The following is a 12,771-nucleotide window of genomic DNA, read 5'->3' as shown; positions in this document are numbered from 1 at the left end:
TGAGCATCTTTCATGTAAAATCGGTTGCAATAGAGAAGTCTCTAGTAGACTTCATGGAGTCTGTCTCTTCTCACTTTTGGGGGTAAACACTTGGCTTGGGATATGTTTTTTCCCTTTGTGTTGGTTGGTTGATATGATTTGTTGATTTATTTTGAAGGTTAAATACATGCAACACACAATGCTGGGGAGAGTGTTATCAAGTCTTACTACTTTGCACAAAAAATGGCAACAGGCAAAGGTCACTGCCTCCCTGAAACTATGGAGAGCAGCTGATGATCCGAAAAACTACCAGCCAAAGTCATTACAATGTGTAATGCACAAGCTCTTGGTAAGGATGCTACTGCAGAGAATTATCCTCATCTTTGAAGACTATAGTTCTAAAAAGCAATGTAGGTTTTGACTGAGATGAAGCACCTGCAATTGGGTAATTGCACGAACAACCTATATCAAACCCGGCTATCAATGCAGTGGCCTTTGTGCACTGTCTTTGGCATATGACATGGGTTGTCAGGACTGCCTGCTTCTACCAGTGTCAAAAATAGCACAAAGCAGAACAACACTGCGCCTACTGACAGTCATGCTCGCCAACCACAAATGGAACAGATTAGCAAACCTCGTTCACTGAGCTGTGGGCTTCCACAGGGATCTGTCTTGGCACCATTGCTCTTGACTATTTATATCAGTGGCATGGACATTTGGATGTGTGGATTATCGCAGGCTTGCCATCAAGGGAGCACTTTTACCCCCACAGAATGCATCCTCAGAGAAGATATGAAAAAAATGGCGGAGCACTGTTATGGTGGATCCTCACCTCAGGATCACCCTTGTACCTAGTTGTTCCGGTGCAGGGGGACCTTGTCTCTAATGCCTCTGCTGGCCATTTCCTTGGCCCTTCCATGGCCTTTTCTCACCTGTCTTTTCTCCTGAGTCTCTATCTGATTGCTCTGTGGCCTGCTCCCCTGGCTAAGTCACATAAAAGTTTAAACCCCTTTCCGAGTAATGAAAAGTCCATTTATATCTTTCAACTAATAACATCTTCTGCCTTGCCTCTATTCCTGGGCCCTGCAGAGCTCCTTCTAGGTGGCTTCACAAGCAGCATTTCCAACTTTGCTCCTTTCTTCCCCAGGGACTCTGGCAATTTACTCAGGGATCTCCGTGTCACTTACAAACCCAACTCCCTATCTCAGGACTTCTCCAACAGGAGTCTAATATGCTCCCTGTGGCTCTCTTCCAGTCTGACATCCCCAGGCCTTTTCCAGAAAGGACACCATCCTTCTTCCTATTACCTGGGTCTCCTCCCTCTGACTCAGTTCAGTTCCATTTAAGTAGTCCTCCACATCTGGGGTCAGTCATTCTAATTATGCTCCATCACACCCACTCAGGATTACAAATTTCTGCTAAATTGCTACATCACGGGCCAGGCTGAGAGACTGCTGCTAAGTCACAACCAAGGCTGAGCTCAGCTTGTCTTCATGGGACAGCCAGCTTATTGGTTATGGTAACTATAACCAAAACCTCAAAAAACAGCTGTCTCCATGTTCCACCTGAGCAACAAACATGCAAAGAAGTGCCTTAGTATTACCTTCTGCAATATCAAGCTCAGGCATGAGGATTTCCTGAAATATCTCAAAGTGGTTCTGGATTGCAGCCTCACATACCGCCAACATCTGATGAAGACTGCTGCCAAAATATCAGCTACAAGCAATGTAATTCACCAACTAACCGGGACCAGTTGGTGAGCAGATGCTCACACCTTACAGTCAGCCATCTTGGCCTTTGTCTTCTAAGAAGCTCCATGTATAGGAGCAATACATACAAAGGCAATACATACAAAGTTTATCAACATGCATTTGAACACTGCTATGAGGATTGTCACAGGAAAGCTGAAGTTAACACCAACAGTCTGGCTTCCTGTCCTAGCACATACCTTATCACCATCCCTCAAAAACTGAAGCAGCAATAATACATGAATACATAACAAACCCAGTCTCATCCACCTATGAAGATCACCAACCTCTCCGCTCCAAGATACCACCTGAACTCCAGGAACCCCTTCTGGTTAGCAGCCAAAGCTCTTAAAACCTTGGGTCTGTCAACAAAAGAGAAGTAGCAAAGGCTGTGGGAAAATGGCGGGGGCAACAATCAAGACCTGATCACGGATCCTACAGACCAATCACTGGGCTTCACCATGCCTTGTAAGATATGGATTAGAGCAAACTGCATCAGAACATCACACAGGCACTGGAACTGCCTACTACACAAAAGGAAAATTAAGGTTCACCTGATATGTGAATGTGGAGAAGACATTCACACCATGGAATATGTACTGAACCACTGCCCTTGAAGATCTTCCTCCGGAGGGGCATCCCTGCTTCAATCTATGTCATCAGAAGCCACAGAGTGGATGACAAATTTGGATGGCAACCTTTAATGGTGTTTTGCATGTTGCCATATGAAAGAAGATTATTTTGCAGTGATGTCTTTATGTACTTCCCTCTTGGTTCCATGTCTGATGTGAGATATGAAGTCATCTCTAATATGGGCCCTGAATCCTACTCTTATTTCCTGTTCCAAATACAGAGAATTAAGGCCCCAATCCTGCAAACACTTCAGCATTAATTTAGGTGCTTAACTTTACGCTTTGATGGCAATGAGAGCTTTACGCTTTGATGGACTCACCTGCTTAGAGTTCAACATATTAGTGTTTGCTGGATCAGAGGTGTATCAGATATTAGCGCTGTGTATATATCCTGGTATATCTCGACTGTTCAGTGGAACCACTGTGTTTCTAACAACATGGATATAAGCTGTACGGCATACTCTCACTACTAAACATTTTTTTTATACAGGACATGTACACATTAATTTAAGCTGCAGTTTTATTTACTTTATTCTGATTTTTGATATTTAATTATTCATTCTGGACCAGTTCTCAGTTTGCACTACTACGCAAAGATAAGGAAAAATGGAGAGTTTCTTTCCACTGGGGTTTACATCACCAATTAATTCAAGTTTTTCATTAATCACACTGTTTTTCTAGAGTGAAATGGTGGTAAAAAACCCACCTGGGTTTCCTTTGTAGACAAATCAGGAACTTGATTCTGCAACCCTTACTTGCATGAGTAGACTGTGCTCGTGTGTGTAAAAACTACATGGGTGAGTAAGGATTGCAAGACTGAGCCAATCTGGGATTTATTTTTTTAATTACAGGATTATGAGTGAATTAATCAGTTGGCAGAGTTAATGCTGATGTAATCAATATATGTCTCGTGAAGAACCTTGACCAAAAATTTGAAACCTTCCAAGTATTTGTCTCATGTTCCATACTTCCAGCCGCAGGAAATGGTAGCATAGCTAACAATGTCTTTTCTACTGGAAGATGCTATGCATGATCTATTTATTTTTCTAAACACAAATGAAATGTTTATTTCAAGGTAATTATCGTCTGGAAATTTTTGACATAAAACTCTTATTAAAGATTTCACAAAGAAGCAGGGACAGTATCACCCAGTCCATAAAATGTTGTAGAATTTTATTGACATTTTACTTCTGCATGTAAATTAAAATTTCAAAAAGTCAAAAGAACTAAAATAGATTATTGAATAAATAAAAGAGTTAAAAAAGAAAAGCAGGAGGATTTGGATGCTTGCCAGCAAAGGACACAACTGAAAAGCCATCAGTATCTTCTCAAGCTTTTACTGGTTTCTGACATGACAAAATTCCCACTTTGAAAAAAATGCAGCACAAACCATTGATTCAATCTTCATTTAAGTAAAACACTCTCTTGTCTGAATCATGATTCTGTCCCCCAGTGTGAATTACTCACCCAGTTGTCCTTTGATTACTCAGATGTCCCAGAAACATTTCAGTTAAGTAGGCTTGCAGGGCATGTGTGTTATTTCTCTAAATGGGGGTAGGGAAACGACCTTTTTCTTTTGGGCATGTGTAAATGATTGTAATAGCCCACAGCCTGTAGCTTGAAGTAATGAGTTACTGATCAATAGTCAAAAGCAGCCACAATCTTCATCCAACTATTCAGATTAGTCCTCACTGACATCACAATTGTATCCTGACTTATGCCATGCCTTGGTACTGCGCATTTATGGATATATCCTATCACATTTTAAAGATTCAGAGCTTGATATTTATGTGCCTAATATCACGCACTATCATCAGGATTATATGCACAAATCAGATAATTACACTACAAATGAATCTATTAGCCATTCATTATCATCACCTGATTTTCACACACAGCTGGTATGCCTAACTTGTCTGAATATCAGGCCTTTAAATAAGGAATGGGCAAATCAACTCTGATTAGCCATAACTAGCTCTGATGTTGGCCCAAACCTCAAGGAATTTTGAAGGTGCAGATCTGTGTGGCTAATTTTAAGGTTTTGCTAACCTTTATAAAAGCAAATCACTTAAAAACAATAGCTGTTCAATTGGCATCTTGAATCCCTGCACTGTGCCATATATACATCCTCCCAACTATCACCTCCATCCTTCCCTTTCACGCATCTCCTCTGGCAAGCAGATGCTGGTCAGAAAGTGGTGGGCTAATCTGATAAGTAAAGCTGTTCAGAGCTGGTTTACAGAAGTGGGTAAAGAGTAATACTGTTCTACCCTGAGGAGCTCCCATGCACTGAACCTTCCTTCCCTCAGAGAATAAACTCTTGATTTGGATCCATTTTTTATTGCCTGCCATTGTTCCCTCTGTTGCCTCATTTCCTCATCTAGCCCTTTTCTTCACCCATCCTGCCTTCCCTCTGTCTCACACCTGGCACATGCTGTTTTTGTTAACATTCATCACAGAGTCTCAGTGGTGAGTCTAGCAGATAGTTGCAAATCCTGGTACCTACCAAGGCCTTCCCAGAACAGATGTACCCCCAAAATAGAGGGGATTGTATCCTCTGCTTTGCCCATTTACACCAGCTGAGAACATCACACTTTGCAGGTAGAAGGGATGCTCTGGACATTTGAGAAGAGCGGACGGACCCACAATGTTGAGATGCCGCCTTTGTAAGAGACTCATTCAGGATGAATGCACCTATTGGGTTGGAGTGTGCCTGGGTTGGTGCATTTATTTCCTCATTTTCATGAGCAACAAAAGTTACTTGAAATAATACAAAATAAAAAATAAATAAATAAAAAGGGAAGAACACAAGTAACATGGGAAGATTCCCCCCACCTACTGATTTCTGAAAAGAAAAACATAGGCTGTCTTGCTTATTACTGCTGTCAAGTGTTTAAGCTGTCCTCCTTCCAGTGTATTTGTGCTGCACAATGCACCTGTGGAGTGGTGATATTAGATGTTATCACTATTCCCTGTTGTGTCTGATTGCTTAAGCAGCAAGTGACCGAACATCCTCTTTCATCTGTGCTCCGTTATTAGCGGAGCGGCCACTAGGCTTTCTCCCTACTACCCAACATGACTCCTGTTGCCCAAATGGAGTTCTCACATGAGGTGATTATTTGCTCTTGACATGATTAACTGAGGATTTGCATTTGGGTCTCCTGGATTCTGTATTGCTGTAAATCTGAAAGGATATTTTCAGCGAGCTAACCCTCAAGTTCACAAAATCTAGTGTAGACTTCGTGGAAAGAAAGCTTATTCTCCAGGTGAATTTTCTCAAGTTTACTCACCTCCACATAAAACACCTTCTCCATTTTTCAATTATTTCCTGGTTGCTTATCTTTGGTGGATGGCTGATATTTCAGAGTTATTTATGCACTAAAGTAATTTCAGATCCTTTATAACAGAGGTCCCCAACGTGGTGCCCGCAGGTGCCATGGCGCCCGCAGGGGCATCTAAATGCGCCCGTGTCCTGGCCGGCGGTGGAGCATCTGCCAAAATGCCGCCGAATTTCTGTGGCGTTTTGGCAGCGATGCCTCTCGATGATGTCACTTGTCGGCAGCAAGTGATGTCATTGAGAGATGTCGCCACCGAAACGCCGCAGAAATTCGGCGGCATTTCGGTGGATGCTCCACCACCACCACGATCCTTCGTCTGGCGCCCGCCAGATGAAAAGGTTGGGGACCACTGCTTTATAATAAAGCTGAGGAAACACTAACAATGAAAAGCCAATGCTCCCACTTGCCCATTAGCAATTCTTAGCTCACAGATGAAGGGCTGTATCATCCAAAACTGTTCACTAAAACTTCATTTAAAATTAATATTATTTAAATCAGAGAGGAATGAGTAATGCTTCTGGCTTCTATCACCTCTTCTTCAATGAGAACCATTAATTAACAGCTGTCCCTCACCACATAATCCTATTTGTGAGATCCAGACAGATTCAGATGTATAGCTCCCATTGATGCTAACATGAGCTGTGCATACAGATCTCGGAGGATGTCTGGCCCAGAAAATGAGTCACACCTCCACCACAAATTGCACAATGGAGACCTGTTCAAATATGAAAAATGATCATTTGTGCTTGTTTTCTTAATGCTGAATACGGTATCAATCAGGCCATTATGAATCTGTTCTTTATTTATGAACATAGGACTCGGAAGATAAGCAATTTGATCTTTTTAACTTAAAAGTAAACTTTTTTTTTCAAATCCAGATTACACAGCAACAAAAATATACATAACATAGAGGGCCAAATATCCAAGGGATGGCAAGGGATTGATTGCATGATTATTAACATATATTCAAAATAGTGGGACCAAATTTTTAATATCCCATGCAATAGATGAACCACAGTGTCCAGGTGCCTATTGCATAGGCAAAACCCTGAACTCTGGAGACACTCGGTATTCCTGGGACTCTTAGAGATGAGTCTGGGTTCAAATATCTCTCTGTTACATTTTGCATTCGTAATTGTCCACAGCTCTCTCGATTTCAAACTGAAATTATATTAGTGGGAGGGGGTATGGAAGAGGGAAGAAAAAATGCCTCATCCTCTGGTTAAGCTCTGCTCAGTGTGGAACATGAAGAGAGGGAAACAAGTTCTGTCCCATCACCTTTCCAAACTCTGCCCACTTCATCCTGGGTGCAGACTGGAGCCAATCCAGTGACCAGTACAATTTAGACCCACCTCAGGGCTAGTCTACACAAGCTAATAATGAACCCCAAGGGGGTGTTATGCAGCTAGAGATCAATCCTTACTGCCAGCAACACTGGTTCTGCTGCACCTGGGTATATTCCCATGCCAGGGGAATCCTCAGCCTTCTAATTAAGGCAGCTTTCCGACACTGGCATAGGTGGGGGTCAGGAGCTGGCCCAAAGGATGCAAGAAGATTTCAGGATGGCCAGAAAAGGAAGCAGAAATCCTTCTAAAATTGTTGCATGTTTCCACTTCCAATTCCCCTCACATTTCAGTACGTTCTATTCCCTGTCTCAGGGTGAAGGCTGGGGTGAGGTCAAATTGTGTCTGCTTACACAAAGCCTGAATATGGCTTATTAAGACCACTAGCATCAATAGAATTATACCTGGGATGAATTTGTCCTATCGATTTTTTTTAGAAACAAGAAGTTAAACAATTCCAAAAAGCTTTAAGGCTTTCTAATATATTTGAGAACGTTGCTGTGTTTTTGACCAGGGGAAAAAAACCAACATCTTCATACCTGAAGCAACAAAACTGTGTTTCTTCTATTAATGAACAGTAAAAGCTTGTCTGGGGGGGAAATCTAGTGATTAGATTTCAACCGCGTATTGCTTCCAAACTTAAAGCCATTTTGCCTGAGACAATATTAAGATGCTAGGATGCAAAGTTTGATCATTAATTTTGGCTAACACTACACATTAATGCTGCTGCTGCCGCCTTAGATGTTTTCTTCTCTCCCTCCCGTTTTAGACAGCCTTAATGATGCTTAAAGCCAATTCTAATTGCTGAATCATATCACACTCCACCTTCTCTAAAATGTTTGGGGCAAAAGAAATAGTGAAGATTAATGACACACGTATAATTAGAAGAAAATGTACAAATCTTTTGTTAATCATTCAGAAATAATTTGATAAATATGAATTTCTGAAAAGCTCACAGAATAAAAGATGATAAAATGAGTGCTGCAGCACACAGCTGAGCTCAGCTACAGTGCGGAGGGGAGGGGAGAATGGGGATGTATTAACATAACAGAATTCAGCATGGAAGACCATCTGTTTTAATTGAGCTAACTTATTCATACAATGCTTTGCACCACTAATCTTGTTTAGATTAATGTTAATGTTCTATTAAAAGGTAGTTTATCATCTCACAATACTGAGTTAAAGTAATCAAACCCATAGCAATATCCTGCAGCTTATATAAAGGCAGAAAGCTAGATCATTACTGGGCTATTGATCTTCCTACAACACAACTATTAGGCTGGGAGCCTTTGTTGAAAAGTAACCAGGGTTCCTCTTTTTGTTTTATGGGGGAGTACACAGATGAAAACTTTTGTTTTCTTAGTTTAGAGAGGTTACTCTGTAAAAGATATATAATTATGTGTTTGGAAAAATACAGGAATGATCTTTGGGCTGTTGATGTCTTTCAAGTCATAAAAGGATAGAATACGCATTGTGTGTGCATTTTCCTATGATAGCTTATGGCAAGAAAGCATGCAATCTTTCCCTAGCCTGTGCATTTAATGAGAAAGCAAAAAGTTGAGCGTTACTTGGAAGCATGCCTATCATTAAAAACACAGCCATAAGGGGGAGGGATAGCTCAGTGGTTTGAGCATTAGTCTGCTAAACCCAGGGTTCTGAGTTCAATCCTTGAGGGGGCCACTCAAGGAGCTGGGGTACAATCTAGTACTTGGTTCTGCTAGTGAAAGCAGGGGGCTGGACTCAATGACCTTTCAAGGCCCCTTTCAGCTCAATGAGATAGGTATATCGCCATATATTATTATTATTAAGAGTAAGCCAAAGGAATCATAGCAAGTGCGGTGTCTGCGCTGCAAAGCACATCTGAGCTTGAACCAAAACAATAAAAATGTAGGAGGCACCAGTATTTCTTGCTGAACCCAATTTTTGCAAATGTGGCAGATCCTGAAAATGTGCTCCCTCATAGTCCCTCACAGGAGAAAACTGGTACCTAAAGATTTATGGGTATTATTATGTGGTTGCCTTTATGTAACAGGACTATCCTTGCACCAGCCAATAAATAGAGTGATTTGATAGGTGGGGGCTAGCATCAACCAAGAGGGAAGTAGCTCATTGGCAAAGCAGCCATCAGGAAGCAATATGTTTCCAAAAAAAAAAGGGGTATTGATGGAAAAAACATACTCTATACCAGTGTTTCTCAAACTGGGGTCGCTGCTTGTGTTTGGAAAGCCCCTGGCAGGCCAGGCTAGTTTGTTTACCTGCCCTGTCCACAGGTCTGGCCGATCGCAGCTCCCACTGGCCACGGTTCACTGTGCAGGCCAGTTGGGCTGCTCGAAGTTGCGGCCAGTATGTCCCTCGGCCCGTGCCGCTTCCAGCAGCTCCCATTGGCCGGGAGCAGCAAACCGCAGCCACTGTGTCGACCTAACTATATCTACTTAAGCACTATGCCTCTCGTGGAGGTAGAGTTATTAAGTCAGTGTAGTGGGTGAGTTACACGGGAGGGAGCTACATTTTAGTGCTGATGCTTACAGAGTTACGTCGATGTAAGCTGTCTTACACCAATCTAACTGTAGGGTAGACCAGGGATAAGAGTCTTATGAGAGTAAAACTCTGAAGCCTTGTCTTCACTGCTAAAAAACGTTCATTTTTTACCTCAGAGTAACTAGTGCACATGAAGGATCCCATAGTAAAACAGTGAAAACTAGGCATGGTTAACACTATACCCCCACCTAGGGTTGACCTCACCTAATTTACCGCAGGATAAAACGAAAATGCCTGTCCTCACTGTATTTTTACCTGGAAATAGTTTACAGATGTTAGTTACCCTGAGGTTAAAAACAAAACAAAACAAGAAACCATTTTTTTTCTCAAAGCAGTGAAAGACAGGATCCGAGGAAGTGAGGGAGGTGGCTGGGTAGTGTGAAAATGAAAGGGCAGTTCAGGGGCAACAATCTTGAAGAATCACACTTACTAAGCACTTAGCCACTTTGCTTCCTTCAAGTGGTCTCTATGGTAGGAAAGAGAAAGAACCAATTATTGATTTCATTGTCAGGTGTATTCAAAGTTAAGATATTATAATTGTTTTACTAAACTAAATTAAGCCATGATGGTCCCAATTCAGCAAGGTACTTAAGCCTATGGCTAACTTTAAGCACATGTAGATTCCTTGGGATCACACACACACACCTAAAAAGTTAGGCACATGCCTAAATACCTTGCTGAATTGGGGCTTATACGAGGAAGATAATTTACATCCGATGAAGTGGGCTGTAGCTCACGAAAGCTCATGCTGAAATAAATTTGTTAGTCTCTAAGGTGCCACAAGTACTCCTGTTCAATTTACAGTGTGACTCATTTTCCTTTCAAGACAGAAATGTCTTTGGAAATATGTGAGTTAGCTACATAGACAATGAACCAATGCATTGTATTTACACATGACAAATTATGCATTCATCCATTGTTTGAAAGTTTGGAATTCACTGTTGGTGGTAAACTTTTTACTAGAACACACAGATGGTCCTGCCTGATCTTGTTAATGAAAAAACTCTCACACAGCTACAAAAACAGACGTGATCATCTGTTTTTCAATATTCTGGAAAAAAAATCTACAGAGGTGTAAGGTGCTATACAAATGAGAATAATTAGCTTGTGCCATCTGTGGACATTAAAAAAAGGAGAGTATATGTATTCCTATGTTTTATAATGATAAGCTTTATATCTCCAGCAAAGTATGAAGTTAATAACTTTTCAATTTATGGTGACCTTCTGCTCTAATTTACTTAAGGAACTATAATACTAGCTGCCTCTCACGCCTTTTCACCTTATAATTAGCAAGTAATAAAAAATGCCATTAAAAAGTAATAAGTCTGTAGTTGTCTGACAATCCACTGATTAATTTTGCAGATTGTAAAGCACTTTGGAACTTACTTGGCTGAACTATCAGTTTTATCCAATTGTCAATTTGCTGGTGAACATTGTTCATGAGTGACCAAGTCCTCTAGCACATCTATCGGTAACTGACAGTGATGGGATGTATCAGCAGCCATTGGATCCCGGTCATTGATAATACTATCTGAGGACACAATAATACTTTCGTGCATGGGATTTTGCACTAATTTATATTTTGTCCCTGCACATGGGGATATTTTCCTCCTCTGCTCTTTGATATGGGAGGATGGGTACATACAATACAAGCAGTGTGATAAGCTGATGATAAATGCAGAATCTGCCCAATGCACCAGCATCAGGGTGTGGTTGGTATGCGAGAGTATAAATGTTTATATATTCAGTGAAGGGGCATTAGAAATAAATTGTCAATGTCTAGGAATAGATTTCACCTGGTTCTATTAAAACTCCTCAAGGGACACCTAGAAACAGGGATGTGCATGGGTCAAATTCAGATGTGTGTTCCATTACATTTGGAGTAATTGGGCTGCCAAGGCACTGAAATCTTCAAAACACAGGTCTGGTTGTCTCTCTCTTTACCTCCTGCCTCACCTCTGGTTGTCAGGGTGCCATGAGTCATTCCTACATTCACTCTCAGGGTGAAATAAAACTCTCTGAATAAAAAGCCTATATCTGTAGCCACATGAAGAGTTTGAGAACTTGTAAGCCAAGCCAGAGGACACGCCCCCAATCTTTATTGAAAGGAGGGGAACCTAAAGCCGCAGTACTGCAAGTGGACTCCTGCACCCATGCAGAGCTCCTTGGAGTTCAAGTGTGTCTGTGAGGATTCTTTGCTCCCACTCTGTCTAGAGAGGTTTAAAGGATGGAAAGGGTTTACCAGGTCAAATGCAGTCAGGTCTTTTGGAGGAAAAAGTAGGGAGCATGATAACTAGCACTCTGCTGGTTCAACCTGGTCTCTCATCTGGCCTGGGACCAGGCTGAGCAAATGGAACACCAGTAGGAATGCAGAGCTTGGATCACACACACCTCATCTGAATATCAGAATTGGGAAACTCAGAAAGAGTGTTCATTTTCATTCCCACCCATTATAACAACAGACTGTCATGTGGAAAAAATTCTTCCTTGTGCCATTCAGCTTCTCTCTCTGAGGTGTCATCGTATTAATGGTTTTCACCTCATATTAAATGAAAACAAATAGTATGCAATGAAAAAATGCCAGTACTATGAAATGTGGAGAACAAGAATGCCATTGCTTTTGTGACGCAGCGGTAACATGATTCACAATTCTGTATTCAGGCACTGGATCATACATTGTTCGCCTGAGGACAATTGCACATACCTTTCAAATCCAAAAAAACACTCCCAAACCCAGATTTTTTTCTTTACAGCACACGTTTTCTACACAAATCTTCACGGTGGACCATAAACACTGGTATAGGAGTCACTCGATACTGCATTTCATTTATGAATTAACATTACCATTATTTTGTTAAGAGCTGATAGTGTGCTCCATGTTGTACAACGCAATATAAAAGGCAAACTCCTTGCCCCCCAAAATTTACAACGTATGGATTACAATATAACGTGTTTACTGTTTACCTTACAATCCTAACATGCATTTTTATAAACACATGTGCAATAACCAAACCCAACCAACCAACCCAGTCTGGATTCACACACATCCCCCGTTACACAAGTTTTACCACAGTATAACTCTATTGTTATCCATGATGTTAAGTAAAGCCAGGATAATGAAACAGATAATTAGGCACAAAACAAATTGGGGACTTTTTTATGATACCAAGGTTTCAATCTTGCAGTCCTGACA

The 12,771-nt window shown here is 41.2% G+C and overlaps 1 protein-coding gene across 20 annotated transcripts in view; it reads right to left on the bottom strand.

Annotated features, from left to right (window-relative positions):
* The window catches only part of CDH4 (cadherin 4), an 823,907-nt gene that overhangs the window by 252,791 nt on the left and 558,345 nt on the right, over positions 1-12,771 (bottom strand). The window contains exon 1 of one of the 20 annotated variants that reach the window (XM_039498113.1): positions 3,827-3,847. The exons of 18 other annotated variants lie outside the window; for them this stretch is intronic. Coding sequence is in view for 1 of the 2 variants with exons in the window: in XM_039498097.1 (XP_039354031.1) it covers positions 2,282-2,366 (85 nt within the window). In the remaining variant the exon portion in view is untranslated. Of the gene's footprint in view, positions 1-2,281; positions 2,390-3,826; positions 3,848-12,771 lie in introns of those variants that run through there. One more of the 20 variants, XM_039498097.1, reaches the window with a different exon arrangement.

The sequence above is a fragment of the Mauremys reevesii genome, linkage group 13 (genome assembly GCF_016161935.1).
Source record: "Mauremys reevesii isolate NIE-2019 linkage group 13, ASM1616193v1, whole genome shotgun sequence".
NCBI lineage: Eukaryota > Metazoa > Chordata > Testudines > Geoemydidae > Mauremys > Mauremys reevesii.
Note: the sequence above shows the minus strand (reverse complement) of the source record. Positions and strands in the feature narration are given on the sequence as shown.